Source organism: Zea mays, chromosome 4 (assembly GCF_902167145.1).
Source record: "Zea mays cultivar B73 chromosome 4, Zm-B73-REFERENCE-NAM-5.0, whole genome shotgun sequence".
Lineage (NCBI taxonomy): Eukaryota > Viridiplantae > Streptophyta > Magnoliopsida > Poales > Poaceae > Zea > Zea mays.
This window is the reverse complement of record NC_050099.1, coordinates 108,924,008-108,945,516: the sequence shown is the minus strand read 5'-3', so window position 1 is coordinate 108,945,516 and position 21,509 is coordinate 108,924,008. Positions and strand designations below refer to the sequence as shown.

The following is a 21,509-nucleotide window of genomic DNA, read 5'->3' as shown; positions in this document are numbered from 1 at the left end:
TTGACCACCTTACCAAATTTATTTATTGTTAAATTAATGATCGAGCAGGTAGCTGCCTTCGTATTACTGCAAATGTTCAGTTTATCTACTTATACAAAACCCAAACAGAAATATTCAATTTTGAGATGATGCTTTCGATTTTCACTCAATGAAGCGTCTTGGACTCTTGTCAGCCATTAACCATTCATGATGTACAAATCGTGCGCACAACAGCAGCTAAACGCCAAGATATTTGGGCGTGCAATTTCCTACCCTCGTCTTACCTTCCAACATTCTGGCTACCAGCCATCTTGTTTTAGCCATGCCGAATTGCCGACCATCCGATGCACAACAGCCCTTTTGTAGTCTCAGGAGAAAAGCATCTTCAGTTCTTCTATACGTGCAGTGCGGACTTCTTGGTCAGTCAAAGCTCCAGAAATCATTCGCTGCTTTCGAGCCTGCACAGCCTCCATTCGTTCTTCGACAGTGCCCTGGACGGCCATATTATATCATGACCAATACAAAAAAAAAAAACAAGAGAATCGGGGCATCAGAATGTCGAAGGGTCTGCCTCGTATATTCTTCTGATAATGGCCCCAGCAAAATCTGGATTATGATGAGATTTGATGCAAAAAAAAGATACCTTCACGATGAATCTTCTGATAGAAACAGTCTTCGTTTGACCAATTCGATGGATGCGCATGACAGCTTGTTCTTCCACAGCAGGATTCCACCAAGGGTCCTTCGGCAAACATCTCATAAGACACTCACAAACAAGTGGAAGGCAGCTAAAAGATAATGGCTAGCATAAAAAAGAAGCTAACAGTACACTATATTACTGTTACAGTACCACAGGCAGGTGTGAGCATTGCAGCTTCACCACCATGCTACAAATATGCAGCAGAAGCATGTACTTGGTGAGTTGGTTCAATGTATGCGTAGCATTGCCACCACCCCAGCACATTGCTATATATTATGTTGTTCAGAATTGATAAAACAAAAGAATGAATGGATCAATGAATTCCATCTTTAGTAACTCTGGTAATATAAAATATTAAACGTAAAGGTTCAAGGATGTGAACAACCAAAAGAGGGAGCACAATGTCAAAGATATTATAACTTAAAAGGGAACGTATCAGGTGCAAACCAACACCAGTGTGGAGGTGGAAGGACCTTTTTAAAAATAATATATTTCAAATCAACCCTTCCACCTCCCCATGGACATTTTAAAAAGGTCCTCTCACCTCCATTCTTGTGTTGGTTTGCATGGTTTGCACCAATAGGTTGATTTGCACATAAGTTTTTTTTGTTTGGAAACGCAGCAAAGAAGTTCAATGGGGCATACCATGACAAATGCATTAGAAGCGGCAGTAAGATTGATTCCAACACCTCCAGCCTTCAGAGACATAAGCAGAACCTGCATAGGTCAAGTGCAATGAAAGTCCTAACATTTTCAACAGATCAGATCTCGCAAACTATGGTAAAACTAATCGGCGGAACTGCTCTGCGTGACATCCTCCCCCGCGTCGCTCCCGCAGGTGGCTCGGGGGTGCCCTCGCTGCGCCGCCGCCAGGCCATCTCCCTCCTCCCCCCTCTGCCTCGTCGTCGCCCGAGCTGGGGGCCGGAAGCCCGGCACCAGCAAGGAGGGTAGCGGCAGGGCATCTCGGTCGGGAGGCGGCCGTGCCATGCGGGAGGTGGCGGCGCTCTTCCCCGACAGCCCTAGGAGCTCCTTCGACACTTCGTCGGCCGAATCCACGGCCCCTTGTGGCGGATCCGGTGCCCCCTCGGAAGGGTGTTGTGCGGTGCATCGGCGAGCAACTGCGGCAAGCTTCATGGCAACGACGGTTACAGCTAGGGGGTGCGGAGGTCCGCCGTCCATGGCGGGCGTGCAGGACGCGGTGGTGCACCTCTCGTGACGCTGGCAGGCGGTCGGGATGAGGAGCACGTGCGGATCTGTGGGTCGGTGCCTTTTGGCCTTTTGGGGACGGCGGAGGTCTGCTGGCCTTTGCGGCCGGCACGGCGGCAGCTGTGGCTGGTGTGGTGACGACGGCGACGGGCTGCGTCGCGACGGCAGTGGCTGGGCGCCACCGTCTCTGGCCGTTCTTAGCTGTGGCGGCCGGAGAGGTTGGACCTAGGGGTGTGGTGCGTGCGAGTGACAGTTGCGGAGGTGATGCTCTCAACGCGGTTTCAGTGGCAACACGTGTGGCGCACACGACAAGGTGTTCCTGTTTCCGTGTGCCCAGCCGCAGGGGACGTCAGCCGACGTAGCTCTGCGGCTGCTGCGGTAGTCGGCGCGTCGGTGCCCCTCTGGAGGGTTTTGCGCGGAAGCCAGGGCGATGGCGACAGCGGTGGCTACATGCTTTGGCCTAGGGTCCTAGCCTTTCAAGTGATGGAGCGCATCTTGAGCGAAAGTCTCGGCGATGGTGACGCCCGTGGGCACCACTTCCCCCTGTTGAGGACGTCGCATTGCTCTGTCTTTCATGGGCGAAAGCCTTGTCCATCTTGGACATGTGACGGTGTCGTCCTGGACGTCAATCCTTTCCTAAAGGCGTCACGTTTGCCTTCGTCTCGGCCTCGGCGTTGCCTTCGGTTGATGCTTTCGCTTCCCAGCGTCTCGTTTGTGGGTGGAGGTGGGGTTTACAACGTGAAATCGAGGCTGTCACGTTAGGGGAAGTGGCTCGGCAACGATGACATGAGGCGAAACCCCTTCCTCTGGTCTGAATTGTTTTGGAGGTCGGGCAAAAACCGGAGGTGGGTGTTGGATCAAGATCGCTGGTGAAGAATCGTTGTTGCCTAGAGTGTGGGTGTGTTGAGGCATGGCAACGATGGCGCATCTCAGTCCTCCTTCTGAGCCAGGTTTAAGGTGTAGGTGTCGTCGTGTTCTTTTGGCTGTGTGCGGCCCGTCTAGCGAAGTCGGAGTTGCTCGTACCTTGTATTGAGCTCGGCAACGATGACTCTGGATATGCTTTGTGTGTGGGGTTGCCGCTGCTTGTGTTGTTTGGGCTCCCTGTGTAGGTTTCGAACCCGGTTTTCCTTAAAACTGGGTCAATTCTAATCTTCTTAATGGAAAGGCAGAGTGCCATTACGTTCAAAAAAGAAAGAAAAGAGTCATTCCAAGAAACAGAAGAAATACCAAAATGCCTTTGTCCTCTGAGAACTCCTTTATAACTTTCTCCCTTTGCTGAAGATTCAACGTCCCATCCAGCCTAGCAAATGAGAAATTATTCCTGCCATGCAAAAACTCGAAAAGTAGTTGGTAAGATCAGCTTCGCCCAGACAACGAAAGAACAGCTGCCAAAAAAGTAAACATGTAAACCAGAATATCTAGTATCATGGGGCAGGAGGTTCTTGGCAGAAACTATATCTATTTTAGATCTTAAAGGCGGCAGCATAAAAAAACAAAATACGCAAGCAATTCAAATAAACTGAACACCAGTTACCTAGAAAGTGGAATTTGCAACAGATCTAAAAAAGCAGTCCACTGGCTAAACACGATACTCTTGGCGCCTGAACTGCGAAGAGCTTCCAACTCCTGCAGGAGAGCAGATATCTTGGAAGATTCAACCCAATTTTTTTCGACATCGATTTGAAAGCGGTTATCAGTAGGAGCAGTTATAAGGTCCTGCTTGCTCATTGACATTCTGCAATAATATAATCAAAGTGAAGGACATGACAAGTTGACATGGAAGAATACTTTAAGAAAACAAAGAGAGACAGAAGATTGAAACATAAAATACCTACAGACAGGACAAAGGCCTGCTGTCGCACTCCGCCAACTAGATAAGAGACACTCTCGGCATAAACGATGAGCACAGGGAGTTAATACTGCATCCTCAAAGGCTTCAAGACAAATAGGGCACTCCCCTTCATCCTTTTGCAATTCTTGGACAACCTGTTCGATATAAGCTCTAGAGGGGATGCAAGAATCACCATTAACAGCACCATTACCACCACGCAGAAAACGCTTTGCAAGCTTGTTTAGGTCTGCATACTCTTTTGTATCCCCACGACTGGCAACCAAAAAAAACTCCATCATCAATAGGTAATTGACAACAAAAGACCATAAATATCGATGTTCAGTTTTAAAAGATATTGCTATTCATGTAAGATACAAATCCAAATTTCAAGTACCATAACAGGCTACTGTTATGGATAGCATTGCATGGCAACAAACCTCATAATAAGGAATGGATGATCACAGCATTGCCTTAGGCGCAAAAGTAACTCCAAAATTGAAGCATAGTTGTGCAGAACCCTTCCTTGCTCAACAAATTGATCAAATTTTACCTATAATCAACACAAGGCAATTAATTTGTTTCCCTGAAAGAATACGCTTATCAGTAGAAGCGCATTACCTTAGATCTTCGAAATAGAGCTTCATAGAAATCCTTCTCAGCCTCAGATAAAACACAGTATTTTACTTCAATGTTTGCAGGGGGTAAATTAAGGATTGGCCTGCATAAAAGCGTGCATGTGTTATGTGCCAAAAAATGTTGATTTGAAAAGGAGAGTGGTTTAATAGAGTGCAGGCTTTTCGAATAAAATGTACACCACCTGGTTGTATTCCTTTTGAGCAATTTAATTAAGCACCTATATAGTCCACAAAAAGAAGGGGACAAAGACAAAATGCATCATAACCAAAGCTAAACATACCTGCCCTCCTTGTCTGTGCAATTTTTAGTCCTTCTCAGCATTATTGGCTTCAAAATGGACTGCAGTAGCTTTAAGCCCCTTTCATCACCTTCTTCATATGGTTTCTGTACAAGTTTATTCCACCTAAACACAAGGTGAAAAACAAAAGTTATAGAATACAATAGTAATATTCAATTAGATTGCACAAATAATACAGTCAGCATAACAAATTAACATACTTCACCGTTAATAAAAAACAAATTAACATACTTGATGTGAATGGAATAGAAGAGTAGGATTTTCGGACCATAAGCTTGGTCCACTCCTTTGCTAAGCTCATTACTAAACTTTTGGCAAATAGGCTGGCTGACCTTGATAATATGGTGTCTCAGAATCAAAGTGCATTTATTAAAGGCAGATCCATCCTAGACAACTTTTTGCTTGTGCGACAGACAACCAAAATGCTTCACCAGAAAAAATGTGCAAGGATCCTCCTTAAGTTGGATATCACCAAAGCTTTTGACTCTGTCTCGTGGCCCTTCCTCCTAGAGGTCTTGGGCAAATTTGGTACGATATTGTTAGCATTCTTCTTGCTTCAGCCTTTTCTCAAGTAATGCTTAATGGTAAACCAGGCCGTAAAATTCTTCATAGAAGAGGTCTTCGGCAAGGGGACCCTCTCTCCCCAATGCTATTCATCCAAGGTTATGGATGTATTGGGCTACTTAATTAAGAAGGCTGCTGATGTTGGATTGTTGGAGCCTCTAACGGAAAATTCAGTTCATAACCATATTTCTCTTTATGCTGATGATGTGATCTTCCTCCACCCGGTGGCACTTGATTTAGAAATCACCATGGACAATTCTCAGGATTTTTGGTGAGGCATGTGGGCTCAAAACAAATATGGCAAAGAGCAGTGTTTTCCCCATCCACTGTGCTGTTGAAAATCTTGATACCATATGTAATCTGCTGCCATGCGTTGTTGCCAACTTCCCTTGCAAATATTTGGGGTGCCTCTATCCTTAAAAAAGCTTGGCAAACAGCACCTCCAACCATTCATTGATAAAATTGCAAATCGTCTTCCCTGCTGGAAAGCCGATCTGTTGACTAGAGCTGGAAGATTGATTCTTGTCCAGACTGTCTTGTCTTCAATGTCTATTTACTTAATGATGGCCATGAACCTTCCTTCTTGGGTTATCAAAGCAATTGACAAAATCAGAAGAAATTTCCTGTGGAGAGGAAGAAAAGAAGCTATGGGAGGACATTGTTTGGTAGCTTGGAACAAGGTTACTAGACCAAAATAATTTGGAGGATTAGGTATCTTAAACCTACATTTGATGAGTTGGGCTCTTAGATTGCGCCGGCTCTGGCTGAAAAAAAACTGATATTGGCAGGCTTTGGGCATCCTTTAAAATAAATACTCATCCTTCGGTTAAGGCCTTCTCAGCAGCGGTTTCTTCGGTGGTGGGCAACAGTAAAAACACCTTGTTTTGGACAGATAAATGGATCGATGGCCAGAGTCTAAGTCAGTTGGCCCCTCATTTGGTCAAGTTGGTCTCTTCTAGGGCTAAAATGAGGAGTGTCCACGATGCCCTCAATTCAAGGAACTGGGTGCATGACATCAGAGGAGCTATCACTGTAAATGTTTTGTCTGATTTCCTTAATGTTTGGGACCTCACTGCAGACTGGGCCTTAGACCCGGATCAAGAGGATAAGCATAATTGGCTGCTTTCAAGCTCAGGTTCTTACTCTGCCAAATCGGCATATGTCGGTTTCTTTCTTGGAGCAACAACTTTTAAACCTTGGGAAAGGATTTGGAAAACTTGGTCTCCTAGTAAATGCAAGTTCTTCATGTGGCTTGTGGCTCACGGTCGCTACTAGACAGCAGACCGCCTAGCAAAGAAAGAACTGCCTCACCCTCAGTTTTTTACACTGTGTGATCAAGAGGAAGAGATGCTAAACCATTTGTTAATCTCCTGTGTTTTCTCATGGGAAGTCTGGTTTCAGATTATGAAATATGTTGGGTTGCAGCACCTTGCTCCTAACCTTGAGAGCTCTTCCTTTGAGGATTGGTAGGAAGGAGTTGTCGTAGCTCCTGCTGATCCAGCATACAAGGGGCTGCACAAGGGCTTGAATTCTTTGATCACACTTGGTGCTTGGGCCATCTGGAATCATCGCAACTGTTGTGTATTTAATGGTGTGCAGCCTAGTTCTAGCATGGTCATCAATTGGGTCAAGGAGGAGTCTCATCTCTGGTGTAGGGCTGGAGCCAGTGATTTATCTAGCATCCTTATGCTCCAGTGAACCAGTCGGTAATCTTTATTTTGAGTCTCCATGGTCACGGGTCTAGATGTCTTTTGTTGTTAATCTTCTTCCTATAATCTAGTGTATGTGGGTTTGTGTGGGGTTGTACGAGGTTTCTTTTTGCCTCACCTATTCTTCTTAATATAATGATACGCAACTCTCCTGTGTTTTCGAAAAAAAATCACCAGTGGTCCTTGAACTTGTCCCACATTATCATCCAAGTCTCGGCACTCTCAAAATGCATTTTTAGCACTCTAAACTTGCTAGCTGACCACATTAGGTCCATATCATCAGAACTTGACTAAACCACCTGTGTGGCATGCTGACTTTGCAATGAATTGACCTTTCAGCGGCGGTCCTTTTACTGCATTCTCATCTAGGTCCCGGTAATCTCAAAATGCACTTTTGGCATCCTAAACTCGCTAATAGCGCCACATGAAATCCAATTCATGTGTTAAATTGCCCACGTGGCATGTTGACCATGCAACGGCATGGTCATGACATGTGAGGTTGGTGTGTCACTCTCATATCCTTTATTATCCTCTCTTCCCCAGCAACTATGGCTCCTGGCCACACTGAGATTTGGCATTGTTGAGGTATGCCTGAACCAGTGATGATGGTCTATACTCTTTCATAGTATGCCTGGTCAGCTCACTGAAGGGAAGAAGGCTAGATAGAGACGAGGATAAGGGAGATGGAGATGACGGTGAGCACCAGATGTCAGACCTACATCATCGTATGATCATCATGCCATAAAGGGTTTAATGAAAGTTCTAAGGACTTAGACGTCATGTGGTACAATTAGCAACAAATTTAGGGTGGCAAAAAATGTATTTGAGTGTGCCGGAACTGAAATGAGAACGCAGGACAATGCATTTTGAGAGTACCAGGACCTAAATGAAAATGCAGGACAAGACTGCTAATGAAATTTTCCCGTTGGCGTCATCGCATATTCAAAACAAAACCCAACCCCTGGGGTAAGACCTCCCCCAAGGCATTGACAGAAAGGTAGAAGATTCTCTTCCGTAGGGTCCTGGCCTGGCTATTCAGACAGTGCCACTAACGGCGAGGACACACCTGTCAGTCGCATCACTTTGCAACCATAAGTGGACCACGTATTTCACTGAAAATAGCACAATGAGGGGCCTTTTTTTGGTGAGAACGGGGAGTTGAACTCCTGACCTGTAGGTTGAACTTTTGCTACCGTGTGCCTAGCGCACGTACTTACATAGACACACAGTCAGCATGCTTAGTTGCACTCATGTTTGTGCAATTAGCAAGCTTGGATGTCAAAAATGCATTTTGAGAGTACCGGGACCTAGATGAGAACACCGACAACTTCAAGGAGCGCTAACAAAATTTACTCAAAATAGTATAAGATTGGCAGGAAAAAAGTAAATAGTATTTTGATATTTATTGTGTTCAAGAAAAACAATGTGGTTTGCATCTTGCAGCAATATCATCCTTGTAACTAACAGAAAAGTTTGTCAAGCCTCATCAAACAAAAGTTTGTCAAGCCAGATCCTTCTTTTCTGTTGTTATCTTTTCTGTTGTTCTTATCACTGAGATTGGCAATGGTGCCAATACTTTATTCTGGACAGATAAATGGATAAATGGAAGGAAGGTTTCTGATGCTCCAAGGCATACAGTATAATACGAAAAAAATAGCTGCCAGAAGAACTGTGCAGGAAGCCTTATTGAATAGAAGATGGATTGCAGATATTAGGCGAGCATTGACCATGGGAGCTCTAATAGATTATTTATACCTATGGAATTCTATCTCTGGTATGGTGCTGCAGCCTAACATTGAGGACAAGCACATCTTTACTATTGCTCGTTATGGCCAATACTCTGCAAGATCTGCTTATAATGGCCTCTTTGTTGGCTCAAGCTCCTTTGATCATCATAAAAAGGTTTGGAAATCTTGGGCCCCACGGCCCCACCTAAGTGTAGGTTCTTTTTTTTGCTATGGTCAGGTGCTTGACTGCTGACAAACTAGCAAATTGAGGCATGAATCATCTAGCTAGATGCCCTCGATGTGACCAAGAACCTGAAACCATCAATCATCTGCTGGTCTCCTGTGTTTTTTTTTTGAACGAAAACGGCAGGAGCTCTGCCCATCATTTAAGGGGAAAGAGTTTAGAGAGTAAAACAACGGTCTGAGACCGGACAAGCCACACCCGAGCACACCCAAAGGGAGGCTAAGCCCCACACCCTAAATCCTCCAGGCTAGCAGAAAGCAGCAATATGAAAATTACATGGGAAGCAAAGCCCGCCTAAATTGTGAAACATCTTTAATTCTTAAGGCGACTTGGACCGGGGGAAGGGCGACGCTTTCGAAAATCCTGCGATTCCTCTCCTTCCAGAGGTTCCACATTGTGTAAATCACGATTCCATTGAAAGCGCGTTTCTGATGTTTTGGTAGTGGGGGAGTCGCAACTTCCCACCACTCCCGAATGTTGGTGGCGGAAGCAAGGTCAGACTGGGCAGGGAGGATTACACCTTCCCAAGCCAGGATTTGTCTTCACACCGCACGGGCGAAAGGACAATGTAGACACAGGTGAATACTAGTCTCAAGGGTTCCGTTGCAGAAGGCACAAGACGGCTGATGAGGCCACCCACGAGTGGCGAGATTGTTGGCCGTGAGTAGTTTTTCCTGCAGGAGAATCCAAGCAAAAATTTTGCATTTTGGTTCTGCGCGTGCCTTCCAGACAAGGTTAGCATTAAGGTGACTGTACGAGCCAATGAATTGTGCTCTGTAGGCCAATTTAACTGAGAAGATACCATCAGGAGACCGATTCCAGGCAATGGTATCCGGTGAGTCAAGTTGCAGCTGGAAATCCCAGAGTCTAGTCCAAAGAGAGACAAACTCCTCAATCTGAACACTGGAAGTGATCCTACTTCTTAGTGTTTTGATCCAATGTTGTCCGCTAAGTTCGTGGGCAACCGAATTGTTCTTTCTCGGGATTAGGTCGAAGAGGTGCGGGGCTATATTCCTTGGAGCCATGCTATCGAGCCAACTATCGTGCCAGAACCTGGCCGTCTTACCGTCCCCAATTGTGACAGTAGTGGAGGCGCTAAAGAGCAATCTGTCAACCCGGTTACAAGGCGCTTCGAAACCTTTCCAAGGGTGATCGTCTCTCGTCCATTCCTTCCAAAGCCAGCGAAGGCGAAGGGCGCGTCCGAACTTGTCAAGGTTGAGAACCCCCAAGCCGCCGAGGGCTTTGGGCTTGCAAACTAGTGGCCATGCGACGAGGCAGTGACCACCATTTGACTCGGCCTTCCCTTTCCAAAGAAAGGAGCGCCGAATCCTGTCAATGCGTTTGTGTGCCCAAACCGCAGGGGAAAAACCGATAAGTGGTAGATGGGCATGGAGGACAGAACAGAAGATACGAGCGTGAGCCGGCCAGCTCGGTTTAGAAGATTTCCTTTCCATCCTGCCAGACGGTTGCCAATTTTTTCAATGAGTGGTTGGATGTGGATTTTCCGAAGTGGTCGGGTATGGAGTTGGAGACCTAGGTAATGACAGGGGAAATTCCCCCGAGTCCCGTGGAATGGCTGGAGCACATGATCAAGGTCGATGTCTTCACACCGGATCGGGTGGATGGAGCTCTTTTCAAGGTTAGTAACCAAGCCCGAGGCACATCCAAAGGCGTGTAGGATGTCTTTGACCGCCACAATTTCATCCCTAGAGGGGTTGATAAAGATAGCAGCATCATCAGCATAAAGAGACGTCCTAAGATTGGCTGTGTTCAGCGGAAGGGGGGAGAGGATTCCTTGTCGGGTTGCCAGCTCAAGGATGCGCTGCACCGGGTCAATGGCGAGAATGAACAACATAGGGGGGAGGGGGTCTCCTTGCCTCACCCCTCTCCTGTGCAGGATACCTGGCCCTTGGGTGCCATTGAGCAGGGCCCTAGAAGAGGTCGTACCGAACAGGATGGAGATCCACTCACGCCAGCGTGGCCCAAATCCCATGGCCTGTAGGACTTCTAGGAGATATCCCCAGTTCACAGAGTCGAAGGCCTTCTGGATGTCGAGCTTCAGGAAGAGCGCCGACTTTTTTTGCTTATGTAGCCTCCTGACCACGTTTTGAACATACAAGAAGTTGTCTTGAATGCACCTTTTCCTAATGAATGCAGACTGGGATTTGGAGACTAAGTTTTTCAGGAAGGGGGCCAGCCGATTAGCAAGTAATTTGGAGAAGATTTTTGCTATGCTATGGATCAAGCTAATAGGGCGGTAGTCTCCCACTGACTTAGCATCTGGCTTCTTCGGAATGAGCACGATATTCGCAGAGTTCAGGAACTTCAATTCAGCTCCATCCATGGCATGGAGTTGGTGAAAGGCCTCCAACACATCCACTTTGATGATGTCCCAGCACTCCTTGAAAAAAATTCCTATAAAACCGTCTGGCCCCGGGGCCTTATCGCTTGGCATGGAGAAGATGGTTTCCTTCACCTCATCTAGGGAGAACGGCGCTTCCAAGGACGAGAGATCGTGTCGCGGTAAGGCCAGCGCCAACCAGTTGAGGGTGAGCTCTCTGGGTGGGGTTGTCCCCAGATGTGACTTGAAATGGTCATAAATAGTTTTTTCTTTGTCATTATGGCCACTGCCAGATTCCCAATGGTGGGCTGCAGGTATTGGATATAGTTCTTCCTCGCTCTGGAGCTGGCAGTGAGATGAAAGAATTTAGTGTTTGCATCGCCTAATCGAATGCGGGTAAGTCGGGCCCGTTGGCGAATCCTCGATTTCTCAATCACCGCCAGTCCAAGGGAGCGGGCCTGGTACATCATTTTAAGAAAGTTTGGCCTTCACAGTTTAGCCCCTCAGCTAGGTGACACTAGATTTCTACAATGGTGGGAGAGAGTTTCAGCTATTGTCTCTGGTATGGCAAGGAAAGGATTGGACTCTCTCATTATCCTGGGAGCATGGATGATCCGGAAGAATAGAAACAGCGGTGTTCGATGGAGTTTCACCTAATCTCACTCTTCTCCTGGAGTCTGCAAATGAGGAGAGGGAGAAATGGCAAGTTGCAGGAGCCAAGGGTTTATCCTTTTTGGCTGCTCCAAGTCCTAATGCGTAGGGACAGACGTTGGGGGTCTTCAGTTTTTAGGTGTCTTTATGGATATTTTTTTGTATGCTTGTTTCTGGCCTTCGTAAGGAGTGTCCTGTACATGGGTCTTCTTTAGACCCATGTTTCTTTCTGCTTTTAATATAATGGGGCACAATTCTCCTGCACTTTCGAGAAAAAAAAGACATGTGATAGCCCTTGGCCGACGATACGCCGTTGACGTCAACGTGAGGGACCACGGCAATCGTCGGAAGCGATTTGGCGTGTGCGGTGTACGAAAGAGCGAGATAGGTCTTCTGGAACAAATTCTGTTATTCAGTTTTTCATACCACGCCTAAACGACCACTCAGGTATTTAAACGCTTACAACGTCGGCCCACGGCCCACACCACTCCACAACCCAAACAAAAGCCCACCGATCACAACTTGAACCCCTACCCATAATATTTCCTGCCAAACTTCTCCCGCCTACTGCAGGCTCATATCACCATCTCCTCCTATGTAGCGTCCGACACGCTTACACCTTCCCCACCACCAAAGTTTGATTGTCCCCAATCAAGAGCTCCTGGAAAACATTTCTTCGACACTTTGTAGTCTTCCCAAGTAGGTAGCATGCGACGACAACTGTGACCAAGCAACTCGAACCTGAACCACCAGCTGGCTGACCTTGCGAACCAACATCTGCACCGGTGTGACATCCACCCGCGATAAGTCCACACACTGAGACAAATCCGACAACATCGGAACAGAACTGGGAGTAAACATCTTCAACTGAGACATGAAAAATGGGGTGGGTCATCGCTGTAACACCCCTGGTGTTACGAGAACTAAAACTTTGGCATGTCATCATATGCATCATCTTGCTTGATACACCTAGATTGCATTTTACTAGGTTAAAAATTTCGAAGCAACCGTGGTGTGATGTGTTGTTGTGAGCCAGAGAAGTTCAAAAACCCTGTTTGCAATCACGTATAAGCAACCAAATTCTAAACCAGTGGCACTTTGGACATGAGCTCTATATACCAAAGTTGGATCTTAGATTAAGGAGTAGCTTTGCTTTTAAGTGGTGGATCAACGTTGAGAGATTGTTTGGAGAATAGTGAGCACAATTGAAACCCTAAACTAGCCCCAAAAGTGGAATTCAAAATCTAGTGTGAACTTGCTAAAGTCCATATACCAAAGTTGTAGATCATGGAAAACTAAGCAACTTTCATATTTGGAGATTTGCATGTTGTATAGCAAAATTTGGAGTAATTTGCAAAAGTTCAGATTGGGACTTTTGGAATTCTGAAAATTATTGCAATGACCAGCTGCTGATTATGGGCTCGAGGGGTGACAACATCTTCTGACAAGAAATCCATCTCATCCCACTGCGCTTGTTCTGTTTTCCACAAAAAAAATTATTGCAATGGCTGACTTAGGAACTCTATATCTTGTAACCCATGAGCTTTTGGTGAAAGATCAATATAGCAAACTTGTAGAGCTATAATAGGAGTGTATGTCCTATTAAAGGTTATGCCCTTGAAACTGTTTGGAATTGGGTGAAAATGGTGTCCAAAGCTGGGATGTTAGGTTTTGGGTTTCAGACTTAGTGTAATTGTCCACGGCTGAATTTCAGTGTGTTTGGCTCTCAGTTGAAATTCGTTGAGAATTTCTTAGTGATCCTTATAGAAAAGTTAAAGATCATCTAATACTGAACAACTTTCCTTAAGCAAGTTTGACTTGGTGCTCAAGAGAATTGGAGTAAGCTGTGTCCAAACTCTTCTTGTCAGGCGTGTTGAGTACAGTTGCCAGTCTCTTGTAGCTGAAAGTCGTGTTTCAGTTATATTTAACCAACTTTGACGCTTTCACGTGCTTGATCCATGGGGGTTTTCACTGTAGTCATTATACCAAAGTGATAGGGCGTTGATCAGTGCACAAATTTGGTTAAGGCTGGTTGCAAGCTGCTTCGCATACGAGGGAGTAAATATCGTTCGAACCTGGGCTATCAGTCGGGCTACTGAACTTTAGTTTCAGTTCACTGAAACTTTGGATAAGGACGCTGCCATCATTTTGATTGGTGTCACTGTGATGTCTCTCGCGTGCTGGCGTGTCCCCCACGACGTGGCCCAACCAAGCAGGTGCTGGCAGTCTCTCCGAGTTCGGCTCTGAGCAGGTGAAACTTGGACCACAGCAGCTGCTCTCGGGGGCTCAGGACGTCTTCAATCCTATCCTAGGCTAACTCCCTCACGTCACCTCTCCTTATCTGCATGTTTTTGTTTCTCCTATCTAGAATACGTACAAGTCTCTGGAAATGTTCTATCATCCCGTGTCTCTCAAGCCATCGATGCCCAGGCCATCTCCACGCTTCTAGCACACGCCAGCTCCTAGAAGCCTCCCTACGTCCTCGCGTGGTGGCCTCAGGCTGTTGAACGCCAACGTCGTTTGTGTCCAGCTCACGCTCACCTCTTCGTGCTCCACTGCACAGCGCCCTGCGTCTGTCGAGTCCCGCAGCGTCCTCTCCCTGCCTACGTTCACAAGCTTCATCGTCTCGCCGTGGTATAGCTCGACGGTTTGTCATCGACTTCTTTTCAATTGGAAAATGTTAGCTGAGTGCCTAGTTTATTTAGTGTCGTCTTCTCCTGCAGCTTCTCGTGCCCAGCAGGCCGTCGTGCTCGGCGTGCTTTCTCCGTGTCGCCTTATGTGTTCCTCTCGCTTCATCGGCTTGTCGCGTGTTAGAGCAGGTATGGTTCGGATATATGTGTAAATGCAGAAGAAAGTTCGAAACAATTGGTTCTTGTGTGATTATGGTCGGCTATGGGTAGCGCCATCGTCCTTATCCCGTGTTTGTGTGTGGTGGATTAGAGAAGAAAGGATTTAGATTGTGTTTTGCGCAATACTTAGGGCGTTGCTCACCAGTTGTCCGGTGTTTTGGCCGAACCGGAGATCGCCGTAGTTTCACGGTTTCTGAGTCTAAATTAGTCGTGGTTAGCTAGTTGGCTGCTCCGACTAGCTAGCATATTGTATGGATAGGTTAGATTGATATGTTGGTCACCATGATTAATTTTGGGTACTGGGAGTGTTTAAAAGTAGAGCACTAAAAATTGTAGGAAAGTTTGTGTAAGCTTATCTTGGACATATTAGCTCTTGGGTCAAGTTTAAAGCTGTTTGGACAGGTGTAACACCCTGATTTTGGGAGTATAAAATTTCTTTCTAAATATCTACCAAATTCAGGTGTTATCTCTCTCTCTCTCTTTCTTTTGATTAGAATTAAGCTAATTAGGAGAGGGATTAATTATTTTATTTTGACAAAACTATGTGAGTCATGAAATGTTGCATCATGCTGAGCCTAAGTTATTCTTTGAATTGATGCACATATTGGAATAGTTTGAATTTGAATTGAGAAAATAAAAGGAAAAGGATTAGAAATTCAGAAAATAAAAGGAAAAAGGAAAACAGCCCGAACTCCCTCCCTCCTCGGCCTTTCGGCCCAAGCCGGCCCAGCTATCCCCCCCCCCCCCCGCGCGCCCGCGTCCGCTGACAGGCGGGCCCCACCTGTCGGTGTCGCACCCCGCTCGCTCGCTCTCCTCTCTCTGCCCAACAGGACCGCCCGTCAGCACCGTTGCGCACTCGCGCGGACCCGCTCTCGCTGGCTCACGGGCCCTGTCCGTCAGACCTGCCCCTTCCTCCGCAACCGTCGCGCCCATGGTGTGCACCCACGTCCCCATGACCCGCCCACGTCGCCCGAGCACTAGGTAAAGACCCTGCACACTCCCTCAGCTCGCCCCTGCCTCACATTCTCGCTCTCCCCGCCCTCGCACTCACCCAGCCACAGCGCCGCCTCCCTCCCCCCCCCCACTGTCGCTTCGCCGTTCTGCCGTCACCACCGGACTTCTGCCAGCGTCTTGGCCACGGTGAGCTTCGTCTGAGCTTGGCGCACCGGGAACACGCGGTGGTTTCCCCTTTCCTCAACTCCTCTGCCCGGTCCACGCTCAGCCTCTCCCCTGCGCAGGTCGGAGCTCGCCGCCGCCGCGATTCTTCGACGTCCGACCAACCGGAGCCTCCTCGCGCCGTGCCAAGCTACCCCAAGCGCCATCTCTGGGTAAGTGACCCTTCCTCGTCCCTATTTTGTGCCAACTCCACTTTACCGTGGGGAATTTTGTCTCGCCGGAGCCCCCCTTCGTCGGACCGCCGCTTCTTCACGGCGTCCGGCCACTGCAACCCCTCCCCGAGCACGAACTCAGGCCTAGAGCACCCCTACCCTCTCCCCGGAACCTATGTCGACCCTAGAGCGCCGGATTAACCCCCACTGCGGCGGGTATTGCTCGCCGGAGCAGCCCTGGGTTCGCCCGAGGGTCCCCCTCCGCCGTCTGCCCGCCTCAGCCCCGTTCACGCAATCCCGACCTCGCCTTAGTGTTTGTCAAGTCATCCCTAACCTCTCTGGCTATCCAGACCAACTCCTAGCGCCTTAGGAGTCCCAGCCTGCCTCGCCGCCGGCGATGGTGCCGCCGTGTCCGTGGGAAGCGCCGCCCCTGTCTGAACGGAGAAGGCAAAGTCCCTGGCGTCCATCCTACCCGCCCATTTCTAATCGGACGGCCTGACTTCAATTAAACCAGATCTAATCCCAACCGTCTGATTCGGATCTGACAGCTCGGATCCGCCCCCACACCCGCACCCTGCAATTGGGCCCGGTCGGTCAGTCCGCCCCACACCTGTGTTGCTGACGCCCCTGGCCCGTCTGTCAGCACTCGCCGCATCCGTGCGCGCGCTTGTCCGCGGGATCTGATCTCGGCCGTTGATTTGAGATTTGACGGCTGAGCAGGCCCGATACCCCTTCACGTGTAATTTTGTTAAAGAGACCCTCGGTTCACCGAGAATCAACCCGCCGTCCTTTAGGTTTTGCGCGCAGGCCCCTATATTCTTGTAAACAGACCCCTGCCCTTTTATTAATCACAGAATTGGACCTAATTTTGTATTTTAAACTTCAAAACTTGTTTATTTCATATCTTTTTCATATGGACCCCAAATTGAGTGATTCAAATTGCAAAATGTTCATAGGATTATTCTCTGTCTAAATAAATTATGATCATTCACTGTATGTGCACTTTAATTTTATGCCTAAGCTATAGGTTAGTGTATGTAATAATTTGTTTATGAAATAGGAAAATAAAAAGGAAAACCCTAATGATACTTAGGTATTTAACTTTGTGAGATTAATAATATGTCATGTATGAATTTATCCCTGGTATAATTTTGGTGTCTCACTAAAATTAGTGGAACTAAATTATGTAATCCATAATATTTAGGGAACCTGTTATGGCCGACAGCCTAGCAGCCCTAATAAAATCAGTTAGTTTGTTTAGATGGATAAGTATCAGTTAGTTTGTTTAGATGGATAGGGATAAGAGTTTGTTTAGATAGATAAGGATAAGCAGAGCTTGTTTAGAAAGATAAGGGATTAGTTGAGATAAGAACAGGTTGAGATAAGAATGGGCTGCTATCTCAGCCCTATAAAATGTACCTGTGAGTTCAATGAAAGCAAGCAAGCAATCATTTTGCTCACGCTTCCTCTCCCTGCGTCTACTGTTCTCCCGGCGGTCAAATTGTTGGAGCTGCGGCTTCTAAGAAGGTATGAGTGGTGAGGAGAAGGGCGAGGCTCTGGACCACGACGTTTGGGCGTCGTTGTCCTAGGGTTAGGGCTGCTGGCTGGAAGACAGGGTGGCACTGTTCACGCGTGAACAGTACCCGCCGGGAGAACAGTAGACGCAGGGAGAGGAAGCGTGAGCAAAATGATTGCTTGCTTGCTTTCATTGAACTCACGAGTACATTTTATAGGGCTGAGATAGCAGCCCATTCTTATCTCAACCCGTTCTTATCTCAACTAGTCCCTTATCTTTCTAGACAAACTCTGCTTATCCTTATCTATCTAAACAAACTCCTTATCCCTATCCATCTAAACAAACTAACTGATACTTATCCATCTAAACAAACTAACTGATTTTATTAGGGCTGCTAAGCTGTCGGCCATAACAGAATCACTAATCTCTAAGTGTACTAATCCACCCTAGCACCTAGGTTTACCTTTTGTGTTTATACTGCTCTGTCAAATTTGTGTTCACTCGATTGCATTTGTTTGGTGCATTGTTCTTTGTCTTTATCCAAATGTATTGAATGCATGATCGCTTTGTTTAGACAACGAGCAGGCCGTGGTTCCTGAGTGTGTTGCCGAAGATCTTCCTGAGCAACAACCTGGTGAAGGCAAGTGTCTTCTGACCTATTATGTCCTACATACTTTATAATATACCATCCCGCACTACTTTATTGAAACCTAAGGATTGACTAGTCTGTATTTACTTATTTTTGTTTACCTTTTGGGTTATCATGGTTACCTTTATGCTATTGCTTTAACTTAATCAACGAACATAATGTGAATATTTATGATACGATGATGTTATCCCGATGATGATCTTGTGGATACTTTAGGGGACTCAGGTTGTTTCCTGAGTACCTCTCCATAAGTACCTGTTTGTTGAGTGACCACCCGGGATAACAGTACAACCATGAGGGTGGAATGGGACGCCTGTAGCTGATTAATTAGAGGAACTTGAGGTGTAGTTGACTTCGCCGTAGGGCCGTCAATGGGGTCCAGGCACAGTACTTGCTCTGCCGAGGCTGGTTGTAGAGGTTCTATGATTTGGTTTTGTTAGTCACCCTTCCTGTGGGGAGAAGTACTGTGTTTATCAAACTGGAGAAACCTAACGGGCGACTATGACATCTGGGGAATCTTTGTAAAGGCTACGTAGTGAGACCATGCTAGGTCACCTTGGTAGTGATCAATGGAGAGTCATGATCTCCAAGCAGAATGGGAATCACGACTTGTGGGTAAAGTGTGTTGAGTAATTGCCTACTCAGGGTTTTATTCCCTATGTTGTTGCAGGAAAGATTTTGATGACTTGGGCTTTAGTAGTTGCTTCTTGTGAAGGTCTTGAAGCTTAGATTAATTATGTGTATATCTTATGGAAAGGCTTCACCTTTCCAAGTATTGTAGTTAAGTTATGCACTTTGAAGACTATCAGGACTTGTAATAAATTCAATCCCTTTTATGTTGTAAAACTTGAGTTCTAGATTGTAAGGTGTATTTTGTAAAAGTTTTCTGCTCTATCTCCAATGTGTGTATCAAATGTGATTACTGTAATATGCCTGTTATGTGGGAGATCCTTGAGATGATAAGTTCAAGTTGATGAACTCGATAGCCTTATTAAGTTACCCGGTACACATGGATAGCAATCTGATGCCATTATGGCAAGGATGGGTGCATGTGGACCTGATAACTTGGAAGGGCTGTCACAATCGCAGTGTCAAGCAAATCCAGTTTATAAGCCACATAACCAATACTTTGAAGCACTGTAAAGGGTCCAAAATATTTGAAGGCCAATTTCGGACAGGACCTGCTCACCACCAAAGTCTGCACATACAGCTGCAACTTCAACAACACCAACTCCCCCACCTGAAATTCACGATTGGAACGATGTTTATCAGCCTGGAGTTTCATACGATTTTTAGCAGTAGCCAATCATTCCATTAAGATTGCTGAATATGCTTGTCATTCAGTCAAAAATTCAAAAACTGGGGAGTTGTCTTCATTGGACACCAGCAGAGCAGCATAAAAAACTAGGTCATACCCATAGAGAGCCTTAAAAGGGGAGTAACTACCAAAACTCCGCGAGAGGTCACCACTTCATCCATTTGGTAGGAGTCTCGTGAATAGCACACCGCAAATACATCTCAACACACTAGTTGACATACTCAGATTGCCCATCAGACTGCGGATAATACGCAGAGATTGAAAAAGGAGCTTTCCAAGAATGACCGGTAAAAACCTTATCCCAATCTGCCATGTACCTTTACCACATTGTCTAGGAAGACTTGGGCCTGATATCAATTGTAAATAGAGGGACTCTAACTCTCATCAAGAGGATGACACTATGAGTTAGGGCAATTTTCTGTTTATTTCCTCAAACACTACACAATGTCATACCCATCTAAGGGTTGGAGACCCATATTTATAGCCCTAGAGGCTGCACTACCACACCTTCTCACACACACTACACAACAGAATTGTCCTCTAGATGCTAAAGAGACTACAGAGGACAGTCAAAAGCGACTGTTGTCCTCTAGATGCTAAAGAGACTACAGAGGACAGTCAAAAAGCGACTGTTGTTCTCTAGATGCTAAAGGACTACAGAGGACAGTCAAAAGTGACTGTTGTCCTCTAGATGCTCAAGACTTATTCCATCATTCTCCCCCTAAGTCTTGGGTGTCGTCTTGTGAGAAAGTTGGGCTATCCCGGACCTGGAGCAAAGCTCAACAAACTTGATCTTCCAAAGGGGCTTGGTGAGCAGGTCTGCAAGCTGATCCTTGGTGTTGATGTAGCGCGCCTTGATGCTCCCTTCTGCCAAGCAGTCTCGGATGAAGTGGTATCTCAGCCGGATGTGCTTGCTCCGTTCATGGAACACGGGGTTCTTGGCCAATGCCAGAGCGGACTGGCTGTCCACCCTGAGTTCCACCGCTCCAGGGTCTCTCCCGAGGAGATCACTGAGCAGTCGAGCCAGCCAGAGCGCCTAAGTCGAAGCAGTGGACGCCGCTATGTACTCGGCCTCGCAGCTGGACATGGCCACCACCTGTTGCTTGACCGACTGCCAGCTAATGAGGCACTTGCCGAGGAAGAAGAGGATCTCGCTTGTGCTCTTGCTAGTGTCGATGTCACCGGCGTGGTCGTTGTCGCTGTACCCGACAAGGTGTGCCTCCCCAGGGCACCTCAGGTAGTAGAGACCGTGGTCGAGAGTCCCCGCAACATAACGGATGATCCTCTTCACAGCCTGCTCATGCTCCGTCGTCGATCGCTGCAAGAACCGACTAATGTAGCCGACGAAGAATGCCAAGTCAGGCCTTGTGTGGACGAGGTAGCGAAGGCTCCCACAAGACGCCGGTACTATGTAGCATCCACCTCCTCCGTCGTGCTGTCGCGACTCAGCTTCAGCCTCTCCTCCATCGGAGTGAGAGCTGGGTTGCAGTCGTCGACGTAGACACCCACCAGCAGGGCACTTCCTCCATTGCCCCGTCGATAGATGGCCGCCTCGTGCGGGCTTGGCGTGAAACCCATTCCTTTGAGCGTGGAATCCAGCTTGGCATTCCACGCCCTCGGTGCCTGTCGCAGGCCATAGAGAGCCTTGCGCAGGCGCAACACCTTGCCCTCCTTGCCAGGGATCGCAAAACCTGGCGGCTGGTGTACGTAGACCTCCTCCTTCAAGTCGTCGTTAAGAAACGCCGACTTGACGTCCATGTGATGAACGTGCCAGCCCTGCTAGGCTGACAACGCAAGGAGGAGTCGCACAGATTCCATCCGTGCCACGGGGGCGAAAGCATCGTCGAAGTCGATCCCCTCCTGCTGTAGGAAATCGCGTGCCACCAAGCGAGCCTTGTGCTTGACGATGGCGCCGGCTTCATCCCTCTTCAGTTTGAACACCCATTTAAGGGTGATCGCGCGA

General features: G+C 47.1%; 1 protein-coding gene across 3 annotated transcripts in view; it reads right to left on the bottom strand.

Annotated features, from left to right (window-relative positions):
• The window catches only part of LOC103653576 (DNA repair protein RAD5A), a 39,174-nt gene continuing 17,665 nt past the window's right edge, over positions 1-21,509 (bottom strand). The window contains exons 12-20 of one of the 3 annotated variants that reach the window (XR_004857790.1): positions 4,633-4,755; positions 4,335-4,434; positions 4,154-4,266; positions 3,721-3,989; positions 3,420-3,620; positions 3,113-3,206; positions 1,325-1,396; positions 623-721; positions 1-470 (exon numbers count right to left, since the gene is read on the bottom strand). Coding sequence is in view for 2 of the 3 variants with exons in the window: in XM_008680447.4 (XP_008678669.2) it covers positions 2,639-2,986; positions 3,113-3,206; positions 3,420-3,620; positions 3,717-3,989; positions 4,154-4,266; positions 4,335-4,434; positions 4,633-4,755 (1,252 nt within the window). In the remaining variant the exon portion in view is untranslated. Of the gene's footprint in view, positions 471-622; positions 722-1,324; positions 1,397-2,044; positions 2,987-3,112; positions 3,207-3,419; positions 3,621-3,716; positions 3,990-4,153; positions 4,267-4,334; positions 4,435-4,632; positions 4,756-21,509 lie in introns of those variants that run through there. The other 2 variants (XM_008680448.3, XM_008680447.4) reach the window with 2 other exon arrangements.